The following is a 16,727-nucleotide window of genomic DNA, read 5'->3' on the forward strand; positions in this document are numbered from 1 at the left end:
TTTCTGATCAGCTATCATGTTGAAAATTAAACTGTTAAGCATCACTGCCTTTTTACAAGCAGTTATATTTTCTTTGTATGTTTCCTGACAGTATGCATTTCTGTATCTAACTCAGTAGTATGCTAACAGAACATCAAAGAAAGGTGGACTCTGGACAGTGTTGAAATTACTGTAACTGAAAAAATACATCATTATTCCTCAGAAGCAGGATTCACTGACAAGATATGAAAGTCATTAGCCACTGTTTCATAACAGGAACTAATAAAGGTAAACACAAAAACTAGGTTTTACCACATGTCATTCCACCACCAAGTGCCTGAACAGCTTTAGACAGATCACAGTTCTAGGGCTTGATTTTATCCATGTGTTAAATTGTATATTCTTAGAGGTGTACCATGTAGCTAAATAGAACCCACTCTTAGTGTGCTGACTATAAGCCAATAAAGATAATACAAATCTTGAAGTTCTCATTCAAAAGCCTTTATGCATTGTTTTCAGTAATAAAATTATGCTAAAACTTTGATACAATATCATAATATGAGCTGCTCTAAGACATCTTTTGAGTAATTGGGGTATTCAGAACAAGATGAGACATCATCTGCATTGCTGAGTCCTGAGCAGACACACTGATGCTCAAAGATGAGTTTGGAGTGCAAGGGTGTTCATTACTGCTATGCATGGCTTGAATATAAACTAACTGCAATCTGGAAGAAGCGTGTCTGTATTTCTGAGGGGCTGTGCTTGTATGTCAATTCCTTCAAGGCCATGGTAGGAAGCTCACTGTGCTTGGACTTCATAGCTTTAACCTCTGCCAGTGTCAGATCTTTGCACCATGTTGCATTTACCAGTGGTGTTTCAACAAAGCTGCTGTTTAAAGCCACAAGAGGTCTGGAAGCCATCCGAGAGGTTACTGCATACAGTTAGTACCTTTCAACCAAATTCAAAGTCTGAGCTACTCTTAAAGCATAAGAGAAGAACAATTATGTTAGTTGCCTTTTATTTTTTATTTTGGTAATTTGGTCCTTTGTTTGCTGATTTATCCAATCAGCTGAACAAAAATTCTCCTAGTGCTTTAAATCTATTTGCACGTTTCTCTCTTTTCAACCTGTGCTTTAAGTCTCAACAGATTCAGTTAAAACTAGGAAAATGGAAAAAAGACTATCTTTCTCAATAGGAAAAAATTCTTCCTAATAATGAGATTGTTATGGCTCACACATTGCCATCATCACACATATTGGCTGCTTCCCCACTGCAAGCATCCCACTCAGATCCCAGCTCTGGTAACAGTAACGCACCTCTCAAAATGCCTTGGGCTAGGAACACACTGCTGGCACATTTCAGGTAATGTAAATAAAGCATTTCCATTTGTTCTGCAAAATGTCAGCTCAAACTTGGCTGATCTCTTTTCAGGTTCACTCTTAAACTTTGTATGAAAGACAGCAACAAATAATTCCACAAGTCTGAAAAGGCTTTCTTTCTTTTTTTTTTTTTTTTGGCAGATAGGAGTATTGGAAAGACAAAAATCTACTCTCTCCTCTTTACTAGCAAAACAAGTCATTATATTTGAGTCTCTGTTAAATAAAAGGTGTTATTTGAAAATTCAAGATTATTTTTTTCAATATTTCATTCTAATTTTTCAATTTTAAATTTAGCTATATTTAATTTAAGAGAGAGAAAAAAGCCAGATGCAAATAAAAAGCTTTAGTCTGAATCATGGGGCTTTTTCCCGTTTTGCTCATTAGCACCAATAAACAAAACACTTCCCATCCAGCCATGAAAACAAAAATATCAAGTATCCACAGGTAGTTGGGTTATTTCTCTATGCTACACCCATGCACCACACCCACCACAATTTATATGACAAAGTCATTTGAAAAAGAACTAAGAAACAAATGCAAAACCCTGGAAAATCAAACTGCTGGAATCAATAAAATGCTCTGAAGTCTTGAAATAAATTATTTACTCATTGCTTGGATATTTTAAACTAAAATGATTGTGACAACAATTAATGTGCAAGAAAGATCAAACCTACAGTGGAAAGAATTTGGAAAACAGACACAGAGTTCTTGATCGCATTTAACTTTTATGATGCCCTCCTGCTCCACATAGCAGAGCTCCAGGGATACTCACAAGCATTTGGTAAGACATGCATATTTCTTGCTTGCTCTTTTTTTCACTCACTGTCTATCACAGTATCCAGTCCAATTCATCCCCCAAGTTTCTGGAGATATTTTCTTTTTTTTCTCCTGAACAGACCATTGAACAAAGGCATAACAACACCAGTATGCATCCCTTCCTGATATCTACTTCCTTTCCTAACTTCAGTACGTCCAACAAAATAACCCTTTATACTTGCTCTAAATCTGCAAAAGTGGTTGAAGAAACCCTTGTTGCTTTTGGCTGAAGACATCATTAGCTGTGAGATGCCTTTTTCCTTCTAAAGGAAAGACTTTCCTAAATGGATCAAGGTAGAAGGTTTATCCAAGATTAAAAGCCTAAATTTGAAAACATAGCTTTGTGTTGTCCAGAGACAGATTAAGTTCCAGAAGACCTGGAAAAGGCAGAGCTACTTAGGACTTCCACAAAATATTTTAAATTTCCTATGAAATCACTGTAGAGAGACGAGAATTATTTAAAAAGGATTATTTATTAAACATATTTCTTTACAAAGTACAATCAATGGTTTGCATTAAATTTTGGGGTTTGGTATTTGCCTGTATGTACACAAAAGCTTATAACAGAAAAGTCTTGATTTTACACATGGGACACAATGGTGAGTTACCTTCATATTTTGATTTCTACCAACATAAGCAGTAGATAATAACTTTCAGTTTATCTGCTGTTTTGTTTTTTTAAAAACTGAAGGTGAAGCAAAACATTTCTGCAGAGTGTCAGTATTTATCAATGTATTCAATTATGACAAAATAGAAATGAATAATCCTCTGGGAAATTTCCACCGAGCATGAGTGGAACGTGACATTTTTTTGCAGGTTACTGGATTATCCTTATGATCCTAAAAATCTTTTTTTGCAGTTATAAGATAAGAAGAATTGAGGAGCTAGGTAAGTTTAATAATACCCTATTAGCAGCAGTTGAGAGTAAATGCAACATAAAGTTTGTTTTGTCTGTCATACAAGGATGTGTCCAAGCAAACACTCTTGCATTGTTCTCTACTTGAACAAAAGTATCTGCCTGTGTTGTATGTCTGGAAAAACAAAACAAAAATAAAGAGGAAAAAAGCCATTTATTGTCATGAGTGACTATTGCCATCAGCTAATATGAATGCATTGCTAAAATTAGTGAAGACAGAAAAATGCTGTAAGGTAAATATATACAGAGTTAAAATACATTTCTTATCCACTAGATAGTGATTTTGTGGCACTGTGGTTTTCAGAATATAACCTCTGTTGAGAGCAATGTAATTTTCAGTGCAAGCTAAAGCAAAAATACCTGCCCGCTGTCATAAACATGACATAAACAAATCTGGAATGTTCAAAGTAAGTTCGTCTTCCACTTCTCCACTCTTGAGGCACCTTTAAGACATGGCACTTACTGTAAACCATCTAAAAATCAAGAAAAGCAGACACAACCAGCCTGAATTTTCCGTAACAACAATTTCAAAAATCACCGCCAGAGTCACTTGCATCCGTAAACGATGCCCGTGTAAGGCTCGCCAGCAAAGCATCTTTCCTGAGAACGGAGCTGGGAACACTCTCTGTGTATCATAAGTGTGCGTGCTCAGAGCTGTGGTCGCTGTCGTGGCTGTCGTCGTTCGCTAGTGAGTCCCCCGTGTGCTGCAGCCCCGCCGCGCCGATGCCCGAGAGCTCGGAGGGGAGCAGGGTGCCCTTTTTCACGTTCACCAGTTCCTTCTCCCGGGCTGCTGCCCCTTGCTGGCCCCCTTTTACTCGCTTCCACTTCATCCGCCTGTTCTGGAACCACACTTTCACCTTCACGGGAGAGAGGCAAACCGAGAAAACAAAGTTAGGGTCACTGAAGGTAATAATGATCTTTCTGGCTGTGGCACGGCGCTTGAGGTATTTCTTTATTTTATTTTTTTTTTAATCTGCCTTTTCGTCTGTGTGGTAAAAACCTCTCGCCAGCCTTGCCCGAGGAACAGGCATCCAGTTTTGGGTAGGACTTGAACCCTGGGGATGAGGGGATAACAACGGCAAAGGAGAGAAGGGGGGATACTACAAGAGGGCAACTGGGCCATCTATAGCAGTTATCTCACAGGAAGATCTCCAAGTCCATTAGAAAACATTTGAAAGTTTAATTTAAACATTTAAAGTTAATTTAAACATTTAAAGCTTAATGCCACCTCACAGGCAGTGAAACAGAGGCAAAATCATTCCTGTGGAGGGATGGTGCAGAAGAACCAATTTTTTGTGTGTAACAGAGAGCCCCGTCTGCTGGCAGGGACCCAAACTGCTGCCTCACATGCTTACAGTTCTATTAAATACCCTTCAAAGGAGGGCAGTTACTCTGGAAAGAAACTTGCACTGAAAATTTTTCATTACTGCCTGTTTGCTTCTTTAAACTGGTGGTGAGTTTCAGGTAGGGCACTTTAAAAGCTCTTTTTTTTTTTCTTTTTTCTTTTTTTTTTTTGCTAAATTTGCTGAAAGGTATCTCTTGCCATCAAAACCTATGACTTCCCTGTATTTTTAAGTGATACTCAATTCTACTACATTTAGCCACAGACCCTGGTCAAATTTTTCAGACAAAAAAATACCCCCAAAGCCAGAGAACAAGGCATTTATAAATTTGAATCAAAATAAGCAAACAAATTCAGTTAAGAATGGTAAAGAAATTCATAGCATAAAAAATAAAAAATATATCTGTATTTAAGTCACATTAACATTAAGTCAGCTCCAAGATTTACTCCATCTGAAACTCATTTCCCTTCTCCCTTTCTCTGTACAGAAATATATAGGGGAGGGGGGATAAACCTAAATGATTTGCACAGTTCTAAAGTACCAGCACTGCAAACCACAAGGACTTTTTTTCAATAGCCAATAGAAAGGAAGGAAGAAAAAAAAAAAAAAAGAAAAAAAAAAGAGATGTGCATAGCATCTGTCAAATATATTAGACCAAATTAAAGGCTGATTTCTAATCAACTTAAAATATTGTCACTAAAGTCAGCATTAACAGACTATTGCTAGGTTTGCTGCATTCAGTTATTGTTGCTAAAAAGTCTCTTCCTTGTGTGACTGTGCACCTCTTCACATGAAGGTTCCACAGAAAAATAAACAATGCCTGTGATTTCCACTTGGAAAGAAAGCAAGAAAGCTTTCAATGTTGATGTATTCTCTGCTGTGTTTAGCAGAATGTGTTTCAGAGTTTTAAAAGAAACAGCAAGGAAAAGGCACAGCAGGATATATTGTACAACATGAGTAATAGAGCCACAAAAATGCTGTTTTGCTGAATCTGTCTCATGCATCCAGGAAACATCAGAGTTTAACCTTTATCATCACTTCAGATTTTGCATTAAAATTTTACTGCAAGTGAACTGATAGTTAATGTCACTGTCTGCATGGATGTATGTGGGAAGGAAGAGAGGTATACATATGTTTTTTCTATACTCTATGTTCCTGTTCAAGCAAATGTGAGCCATTAAAGCCAATCACCTGGGAACAGAACAAAATTATTCCAGGTCTGTTAAGAGCCTAAAAGCATAGGACATCCTTTCCCTTCATCAGCTCATCAGAGCCAAAAAATCTCACTTGTACAGTGAAATGAGTGTAAAGGGGAAGGTATTTATTACTGGCTGCTGTAATGAATTATCATACCCAAGTCACGTATCAGAGGTGTCTAGGGAAACAACATCTTGAAAAGGGCACAGCACTAGTACAGCAATAGTGGCTTTCTAGAGGAAGTTAAGATGTCATTTTGTTTATTTTTTGGTTTTCAAGACAATGAAGTCTTGCAAAAGACACTTCACCAGTGCCAGCAGTAGAGGTAACTGTACCATAATCTAAACATCATAAATAATACCCTTTGTATTCAACCCCGTAGCACAGAGTATTATCACTCTTCTTCTGAAATAAGGGCCAAGAGTTTTTTATTCAGTAAAAAGATATTATAGATCGGAGTGATCTTTCAAAGATCTAAGAAACTCTCTGGATATTTTTATTTCCTTGAGCATCCAAAGAATAAATCATAGCACTGAAAGCCTAAAACAAAATAATAATGCATACAAAAAGTGGTTTCAAGAAAAGTTATCATTATGCATTTGAAGCAAAATTGTCAGTGCACAGCCTGCATTCAGCCTTCTTTAATTTACTGGAACAGGAGAGATCCAGGCAAACCACCCTCCATATGTATCCCTTTCATTTTTCAGTACTTGAGAAACTGAAGCTAATGCTCCTACAGTCAGTGTTAGAAACTGATCTGGCTGGGACAGACACGAGCAGGATCATCACTGCCTGGCTTCCGATGCAGGGGCTCATTTCTGTTCTCCTCTCAAAGACAGAGCTAAACTCTCACATCTGTTTGCTTGACTTTTTTGGCTCCAATTTAATGAACTGTTCCTTTTTTTCCAGTTTTTTGTTTTTTTTTTTTTTCCTTACAATACTTTATTGCTGCTGCTTTTTATAATTCTGGTTACTTCACAAAACCACAGTTGACAGCAGTCTCTCTCCTTGAGCATGAACCCAGAAATAAGTGGCATCAGCTTCCAGGTAATGAGTAGCCAGGGACAAGCTGGGGAATATTTCTTCATTTAGTCCTTCTGCCCTCAGAATAGCTCATATGACCATGCCCTGAAATGCCTCTACCAGGGAAGAGTCAAGGTCAGCATCTGTATGGTAACTGATAGAAATCAATTAAAGGTCAATGATTTTCTCTTTTCAAGAATAAGAGCAGGATACATTTATTTATAAATGCCTCAGAGGGTCCAGCATGAAAAATTAGGTCTGCACATGGCCTCCTGTAAGGGACAAAAGGCATTTAAGGAACGTAGTGCCAAAGGGACCCCAGCTACCTTTGCGTGCCCTCTCGAGTACAGGGAAAAAGAAGGTAACCCTGGAGCTCCCATAGGAGAATATATACTACTGACTGGCATAAAGCCTGTCAGTCAAGATTCCTATAAAGATAAATAGGAACAATTTTTAAAAGGAAAAAAAACCAAAACGCTTTATACTGTCACTAATGACTTCAAATAATCTATTAAGAAAATATCGAATAGGATATCTTCCTATTAAAAAGTGAGAAATCAATTATAGCAAAGTTTATTATAAAAAAATATGAGTTAATTTTGATTTTATTTGTTGTGTTATTGTAGGGAGGGACTCTCAAATGAGGGAATACATTCATATTTTTTTATATATATTTCTTCATGCCCTTCACTGTAAAGTATTGAAATCCACTTTTGACCTGGTCCAAAGTACATTAATGTCAGTGTGAGTTTTTCCATCAACTTCAGTGGAGCCTAGATGAAGTCTTCAATGCTCATGTGCTAATAATATGAGACAAGTCCTTCACTTGTTATTTCCTCTACAGATCAAATTCAGATACTGGAATTCTGAACTTCCTTTGGAGTTTAAGAGTCAATTAGGGAGGGTACGGTTGTTACTGATATGTGATCTATATATATTTTAGTAAGGGTAAGGAAGTGAAGCAAACTTTGTGTGAAGTACTTCAGAGTGTCAGTTTATCTGGATTTATGGAGAACTGTGCTTTTCAGATGCACAATTCATTTGAAACGTACAGGTGTTGCACAAGGCATGCATCAGACCAAAAAGGAGATAGAAGAGGGAAAGAGAGCAATAACAAGAGAAAGAGAAAAAGTGAGAGTGAGAGAGAGAATGAATGAAAGAAAAGTAAAGAAAAAAGAAAAAGAAAAATAACTAAAAAAAATAATTAAAAAATAAAAATAAAAATAAAAATAAAATAAAAGAGAATGAAAAAGACCTTATGAAGTGAACTTGAAAAAATTTTGAACTTGTTTTTCCAGTGAAAGAAAACTAACTCGTGTCACTTACAGCTTTGCAGAAACTATATTCTTTTAAAGCAGATTAAAGATCTACTGTTACAAATTTGATGCTATAGGTTTAATGAACCTTTTTTTGCTGTTTTTCAAGTCCAAGTGAGCTCCAGCAGGAGCTGAGAGTGCTCACCACCTCCCCCAATCAGGTCCTGATTGCCCATTATTTATTAAAATGCACTCCCCTTCTCCACCCTCTGACTAGCACAACTTAACTGTATAGAGCAAGCATATGTATGTACAGAAAACAAAGGAAGTGGAGGGAAGTGAACTATATTAAAGATGATGGTAGCATTAACAGCTGTTTCTAAATCAGCACTTATGAGCCATTCTATTGAGCACATCTGTTTACTGGCACGAAAGCAGTTTCTTTTTCCTTAGTCAACAAGTTGTTTAATATCTGCATCCCCACATCTGATGATTAGATAGTTACTTAAGATATGAGTAAATGATTTCACATTGCCCATTTCCTGATGTACGAGATAAACGTTCTTGCTGTGACCAATTTATTTTAAGATCTCCTCTGTCAGAATCATGGGAGGAGATTCAGAACAAGGAGGTTGACATTGTTAGTATCTACATTACTAAAACAATCATTATATACCTATATATGTCCTTACTAGGTTTAAAGGCCAAATTAGGTGCTGTCTCACATGTATATCTTAAATACAACTTCTGACACATCATTCTGGTTCTCAGTAAGTATATGACCTAAACTTCTGATTTAATACTCCATCAGCAGAGCACTTTGGTCATGTTAACCTTAAAACTTCTACCATGCTCTGTAGAATGTAGATGCTTCCTTTTAACATGGGATTTTAGCCTTCTGTACCTATAGAGAAAAGCTAAATTGATACCTACTATAATTAATAACTATTTCTTAATAAAGACATTGTTGTCTGAAAAATTAAAGCAAGACTGAATTCAAGCTACCTTAGCTGCACTGCCTGCTATCTTTCTTTTTTTAAGAAAAAAGATATTTCTCTTTCAAAAAGGTCTTTACTGAAATGAAAGATTCTTTCTGAAAATTTGGATTTCTGTTCCAGATTTTAGTGGCATGAGTACTAAATGAGATTAAAATTTAGAAACAAGAGCACTATGTGAGTTGAAGCTGTTATTTTACTATAAGGGATGCACAATTCTAAGTATGAGTCTTTGAAGTCAGTATCCCAAATTCCATTTACACCTAAATAATGTGTCAAGAAGACTAAATCACCAAGCCTTTTAGGTGTTCTGCCCCTGGTCAGCCATTGTCCATTTTCTTTTATCATAATTTTTTCTTAATCTGTCGATTTACTTTCTGCTAATGCAGACAAACATATGGATAACAAAAAATAAACCCAAATTTTCAAAATTAAATAATTAAAAAGTTTGCTTCTCAGCCTTCTTTGGCTCAGTAAATGTTCGTGTTATTTTTAGACAGTATACTTATGCTGCTAAGTTTTAAAGAAAGTCAAACTTCTGAACTTTATAGAAATCAGTGGTGTTATAAAGCTGAAACTTACCTTTTTTGCATATATAGAGACAATATTTTTGTTATAATTTATTCAGCAAACTTATAAAAGCAAACAGGAATGCACAAATAGTAAAGTTTCTTTTCCTGTTCTAGACTATGAATAAATACAAGGGTTGGGAAAATCAAATCTATTAGTTTAATATATTTACAGAAATAGTAGTCAGTTATAAGTTCACTTCAGTAACTAATGATAAAATGAGATTTTAAATAGTTCAGCTGGATTTCAGTCATGCTGGATACATGGGAGAGTAAGTTAAGGTAGTTTTATTCAATTAAACTTAATTTTCTTCCTTGCATGATTTAAAGGAATTCCAATTTCTATTCCATAAAAAAAAAAACTCTTAAAAATGTTAAATACATTTTTAACTTAAACCCATTTTAAATAAATCTGACTATTAAATGTCTTCTCAGGTATTAAAAAAATACTACCAAATTATATAAATTGGAGACAATTAACTTTTCTTTGGAAATTAATGAGCGGTACCAGAACCTTCTGATTAAAATTGCTTAAGTCACCTGCTCACTGATGTAAAGCAATTTGCTCTGTGTTACATTACAGGACCTTGCACTGAATGCACACAAGAACTTTTGCAGCAGCTGTTGAGAAAAGAGGGAGGTTTTGGCGGGTGCACAAAGGACAGCTGGAGCTTTTGGCACCCAGGAAGGTGTAGGAGGGAGTTCTGGTTTTTCATTACACAGAATTCAGTTGAGGTTTGGGTACTACTTAGGTGATACATTCTCCTTTCTACCTCCCACGTTTAGGGAGGGATGGAATAGACATTATTCTATTGGAAGAGAGCAGTGATAAGAATATTTCATTCCAGTTTCAGAAGTCTTTCAGAGCACTCTTGTTTACCTCCCTCTACTCCATCCAGAGAGCTGCCAAGTTCTCCACCAGGGCTCTTCAAAGTTAATTTTGTACTTGAGCAGCTAACTCTCTCTTTTCAAAACCTCTCTTGACTAATTTTCTAATTAAACCTACCTTAAGCAGAATGGGACGTACTATTTTAGGTCCCTTTGTCTCATTGGCGTGTTGTACATAATCTAAGGGAGTATTTTTTATTAAAATGAGTCTCCTTTTTTTTTGTCTAGAGGACAAGAAAGGTGAGCTGTGGGGTTGCTGCTAGAACTCTCTCTACCTTGTTCTTCTATAATATATCTTTTCAGAGTCTACCTTCATCCAGTATCTTTGCATATACATATATACATCCACAAAAGACACACATGGTGAAAAAATAATTTGTAGGCTAATCTTTGCCTCCTTTGTACAGGTGTTTACCTGCATTAATTACTCACATGTGAAGAATTTCAAATAGTTTTAAAATAATCTAACAGGCATCGTTCTGCACCCATTTTGCACAGTTCAACTGAATGTGAAAATTAAAAAGACGATGGGTAATCAAGACTGGCTTTTGGCTCAATGTGTTGATGCTTTTCTCTCTACTACTTTAGTATGAAGTCAAATGCCAAGAAGAGGGAACTCTTGACTACCGGCCCATGACAATTCTCCAGGGCTCTTATGGATATGGAAGCCATTTCCCTACACAAGAAAGAAGCCCTCTCATTTGTGTTCATTTAAGTTAGTTGCATAGTTCATAACTTGAAATCTGGAGGGACCTTTTTGCCTTCCAAAACAAGCCAGTCCTGAGTCTTTTGGTGGAAAAGTAGCCTCAGAACCAGCATTCAGTAGAAGCTAGTGAGCCTCAAGAAACTGCAACTATTTTCAGCAAGCCCTACCCTAAGGAGAAGCAACTAGTAAAAACAAAGATTCTCAGTTTTTCAATGCCCCACATAAAAAAAATTTTTCATTCTACAGTTTCATTTGCACCTCTCCATTTGCTCCTCACTGATTTCTTCTCTCTCTTTTTTTAAAGTGACCATAAATGACTACCCTTAGAAGTTTCCATGTCCTTTAACAGATGGCAGAAGCCACATATTTCTTGAGCTACATCTAAGAAAAGGTAGGGACAGGGGCTCACTTTGCAAAAGCAGCCATATAAGCTGCTGATATTTCTGTCTATATCACATGCACTTCTTGGCACATGTAGAGGTCTCTCCCCACCCAGAACCCCACAGAGTTTCTCTGCAGGTGTAAGGTACATTCACAATTAACAGCTTAAGGCACTTGGATCTTTGCATATGAAATCGCTTGTTTCAATTCAAGCAGTACTGCAAAAGTAAATACACTGTTTATTAAAGTTTTGCCATGTACTTTTTACAAAAAGAGTTTTGATTGAAGAGATCAAAATTATGCAGGAGTTACAATTAACTTTGCCAGGAGCATTCTTTCCTGAGAAAGAACAAACTGAGTTAGCACAGAAACTCCTACTGCTGGTATTTATATCGCTCAAGACAAATATAAAAGTATTAGTGAGTTTTATTTTATTAAGAGTATTACTTTAAATAAAATAAACAATCCAAAGGATTTCAAGCCACAAGGGCTCATTATTATAGTGTGTATAGAGAGGTCTTAACATATGGAAGCCTGGAGTGAGCAGCTGCCTTTCAGAGAAGACATGGCAGCACAATAAATTAAACAGATATGGTCAAGCTTATCCTATCGATTCATTCTTTGATTTTGTCTGAAAGTATTCAGGTGAATAAGTGTCCCAACTAGCCCTAGAAATCTTTCTTCCTGTAGTAGGACACCAGTTTTCTTCCAGAGGTGGTTCAGAACAAACACTTAGTTGAGGAACATTGATCTTTCTGGTTTCTCACCAAGGTGATTAAGGGAAGCTACCAGTCAAGTCTGAAAAATCACTGGATCAGCCTCTCCTGAGCTCTGTGATGCTGAAAAGGATTTGAACAGAGTCACTTGTGATCCAGGATAGAGGTAATATGGTCTGGGGGAAACTTTTCTGCTGGAAAACTTTACTATTTTTATAGTCATAACAGTGCAGTGCTAAAGTGTGGGCTATGGCTGTAGGAACTATACCAGCTTTGCCTAAGTGCATTTAAGAGATAAGGCTATCTGCTTCCCTTTCTGACAGATAAAGGCATTACCAAGCTTCATGCTTTGTCAATAATCCCACGTTGATTCCACATACATGGAAGTCAAACACGGGTGCAAAAGTACACTTCGTTTTCTAAAAAAATTGTCCTTTGTCTATACAAAATCAATGGCTTCAGGCCTTTTATAAATAAACAGTGGTTTCTAGTAGGTAGGTATTGGAAATTAAAGTTGTGAAGAAATAAGCCTTCTCCTTGCCATCAGCAGAATTTAATCTGACTAGGTGGGATTTTCCATTTATGTTGGCAAACAGAAGCATTACATGTTAGGAGTGTTTATTCCGGTAACCTTAGCCAGCCTGAAGAACTACAATATTACTCTTTTGATTAGCTCCATGCAAAAAGATCTTGCAAGGTGGTAAGATCTCCTACTCTTTCTATATTTGGCAGGACCAACTCCATAAAAATGTCCATTTTGCCACGCCTCTGATACCCCACTGCAGCTGCTTCCTCTCTTCATTCCACAGTGAGATATTAAAAAGTTTACACAGAGCCTTCTCCAAGTTTATCTGGATGTACAAAAAAGCCAAGAATGCGCTCGTCAAGGTTACAAATATCTAGGGAACTAAGATAGTTTTTAGTCTAACTGGCTCTTCAAAATATATTAGAGGCCTGCCAGCTGAAAATTATTAACTGCTGGCTGAGCAAGGACTCTGAGTGCACTCTCTGAGAGATGGAGCAGGAATTATATGTACCTATACTGCTGGAATTCTTACAATACCATAATAGAGCCATCCTACCACCAGATGTTCTTATAATGCTCTCAAAGTGCACTCTTGATATCTAGGCAATTGAGGCACTTATTCCATTTTGTCCTTCTGTCTTGTAACTCTGGTTTCCTTTTTAGGGAGTGATAGGATTACTTCCTACTCTGGATCCATATGTTGCGAGGGTTTTTTTCATTATTATTTTTGTGAAATAGCCTTCCATGAGTCATTTACGTTTGAACTGATCTTGTAGGTTGTTTCAAAAGTCAAATGGAGCCTTACTTTGATGACTGCAGAAAACTTTAATACCCTCATACAGCTTTTAAAATATGGTGCATTTTTTCTACAGCTTGTTTAAATGCCAGAAAGGTAATTATGAAGTGTTAGTTGGTCAGTGCCTCTTTTAAGCTCTGGTGTATGGTTGAAATTATCACTATAGTCAAGAGGCAGATTGAACTTTCTTAAGATAACAGGCTCTTTGATTTATGTCACATCCTGAGAAGTAACAGAAAATTGTAACCTTAGGATTACCCAACAACACTTTCCCCAGATTATTTTTTCCCCTTTACCAGAAACAGCAATTATCTAAAAAATGCTACCTCAGTGGAGAGCGGGGTTTTTAAATTCCATCAGTGTATTTTTATTCAGCCATAATAATTTTAGAAAAAAAGACTGCTTTTGTTCTGTTTTGTTTAAGATAGGTATTAAATATGAGCTCTTCTGTTGAGACAGCTAGCAAAAGAAAGTAGTAACAGTAGTAAGTAAACAAATAAGTGCTGCTATCCCACTCAAGAATAATTAATTGTTCATTCTGCTAATGATGGAAAGACAGGTTCTGAATATGAGTTCAATCTTATAATTGGGAAAAAAATAAGAACTTTTAATGTCATACCAGGTTTAGTCTGGATTAATATTTTAAATCACTGAAGGAATCCTGATGTAAAACAAATACTGAAAAAGAAGAGGGTCGAGCCTTTTGATTTACTGCATTCAGCTTTTGAAGACTGCCATACACCATGGAAACCCACAGCCAGTTTCATGCCTATTTACACCATTTTTCCATCAAAGCAATATATTTGAGTTCAAAAAGAGACATTTCTAATTGACAACATTGGAACTGACATCATTACTTGGCTTAGTATGAGTCAGAAACTGAAAAATATGTCTAGAATTTCCTCTTAATTTTCTTTTTTTGTTTTCGATTAACAATACAGTTTTTATGCCATCATATTTTTTTTCTTTCAGACCTTTTTATTGTGGCAAGAAACAGGACTGGACTCTATCAAGCTGAAAATCTTAATGCTTTCCTTTTCTAAGCAAGGGTGGCTTTGAGCAGGAAGGCAGGAAGGAAGGCAGAAAAGCAGGAAGGAAGGAAGGAAGGAAGGGAGTTATCTCTAGCAGCTCAGTTGCCAGTCTGTGATAATCTGGGGAAGCAGAGAAGAATTAGATTAGATAATTAGATAGACTAATTATAATTCTATAGAAATTATCGCAGTTATCATCAGAATGCTTGGAACTAACATTATGTGGCAACAAGAAAACAGCAAGTGCTCTCATGACTTAAATGATTCTCTGCACTTGTGTAGCACAGGTTGCCTTTCCTCCTCTGGACACCATATTCAATATTTATCTGCTCCTTTTCAGCATGTTAAATGCTTTTAGTTTAACTGTTTCCTTTAGAATATTGAACTAACTATTCATTTAGTTGTACTATTCAATTTGATCTTTGAAGAAAAAATAAAAGAATTTATCAAGGAGAACAGTTAAATTCCAAGACAAATCTACCATTATTAAACATAAGGATTTGTTTACTGAATTCAGACAGCTGATTCCAGTCAAATAGGCCAGCAAATATTTTTTAAAACTTATTTATCATTGCTCAACTGACTACCTATGTCACTGAGACAAGAATTCATTCCTTCTCTCCTTAAGCTGGAAGGTACAGCCATTCTCTAGTAGTCTTCAAAGAAAAAAACCTGGAACCTGGCTGAACTTTCACTGAGATATGCAGGTGCTAATGAAACTCAAGAAAATTACAAACCTTCTCATATCTAGAGTTCAAAAATTATGGTGCTATTTTGGTACTTTCCCTTGAATATATTCTTGATATACCTACCCTTGAATATCATCATCTTATGGATCGTATCCAAATCAGTCCCTCAATTTAATATTGATTTCTGAAGAAAGGATGACTTTCTATCAGTAGGTAAAAGGGTTTCAGTTTAAATGATAAAACTATAGGTAATATTTCATCAGATTTGGTGTACTTTGGCCCAGTCTTCTAAATGTCTTTACCAAAACATGTTTTTTAAATATGTTGGTGCAATTATTCTTTGAAATTGTGACTTTGCTACCTATTTAGTCTGTTGGGATGAGATCCTGAAACAGTTCAGTACATGTTTAACATGAATATTTCCATTAGAAATCAATGTGACAACATGCATGATGAAACTTGAGCACGTGCAGAACTGTTTCCCGAACCAGGAAACTAACAACAGTGGTAAGAAATTACATCACCTCTGCTTTCAGAGAACAGGGTAAGATAAAGTGGTTAAAAATGCCTGTATTCCAGTTTTGCTGGAGTTCCCATTCTTGCTGCCATCTGGAAACAGGATGTTCAGAAACTCTGGGCAAATGGCAACTGCATATCTTCCATAGACTAAAACAAGATGCTCATACTTGCTGCATAGCAGGCAAACCAACTACTTACGCATGCAGTATTTGGGACCTACCACTTCTTCAGCCACACCACTCTGATTTGAAAAAGTGTGCCCCAATTGAATAGATACATATTACTCATGCTTTTATCTTCCATCTCTGCCTACTACATAAAACTAATCTGTAGCTGGTGCAAATAAAAATGACTTGCAAAGCAGAAAGATAATACATATAAATCATTTTGCTATAAACATTCAATCTGATACATCAATTAGTAACATAAGAGCTCTACTGTAAGGAGCTACTAGCAACTGGTAAATACTGGGCAAGGATTTAAAGTCCATTGTTTTGCATCAGTACCTGTCTTTCAGTGAGGTCAAGGTTTACTGCTATCTCGTATCTCCTCAGCCTAGTCAAATAGTTATGATGAGCAAATTCTGCTTCTAGCTCTCTGATTTGCTCCTTGGTGAAAGCTGTCCTTTCCTTCCGGGGTTTACTGTTGACCTCTGACTTGTAGTTTCCTTCTTGGGAATCTGAAAAAAAAAAAAACAGATGAAGAAATGCAAGTAAGGACAAGTGTACAGCTAAATAGGAAATGTGCCCAAAGATAACAAGATGTTTAAGTTACATACTTCAAACTTTCTTGTCTCAGCAACATGCCCTTTTTCTTATACCTATGGATTATTCACTGTTAATCAGGAAACCAACAATTACTCTAACAGACATGAGCTCCTACTTCCATTCATGCTTGTCAAACTTTAGCTTAAAATCTTCCAGTGTTTCATTTCCTAACAGTTCTCTGTAGAATTTCTGCAAAGCTTCAACTCCTTCCCACTTCTGGCAACTCTCATCCAAC

At 36.4% G+C, this 16,727-nt stretch overlaps 1 protein-coding gene across 1 annotated transcript in view; it reads right to left on the reverse strand.

Moving 5' to 3' along the window:
• Positions 1 to 2,628: 2,628 nt before the first annotated feature.
• Positions 2,629 to 16,727, reverse strand: part of MEOX2 (mesenchyme homeobox 2) — a 53,123-nt gene continuing 39,024 nt past the window's right edge. The window contains exons 2-3 of the mRNA XM_071735363.1: positions 16,232 to 16,404; positions 2,629 to 3,947 (exon numbers count right to left, since the gene is read on the reverse strand). Of these exons, the coding sequence (XP_071591464.1) occupies positions 3,723 to 3,947; positions 16,232 to 16,404 (398 nt within the window). The 3' untranslated portion in view covers positions 2,629 to 3,722. The remainder of the gene's footprint in view (positions 3,948 to 16,231; positions 16,405 to 16,727) is intronic.

This window comes from Heliangelus exortis, chromosome 2 (genome assembly GCF_036169615.1).
Source record: "Heliangelus exortis chromosome 2, bHelExo1.hap1, whole genome shotgun sequence".
NCBI lineage: Eukaryota > Metazoa > Chordata > Aves > Apodiformes > Trochilidae > Heliangelus > Heliangelus exortis.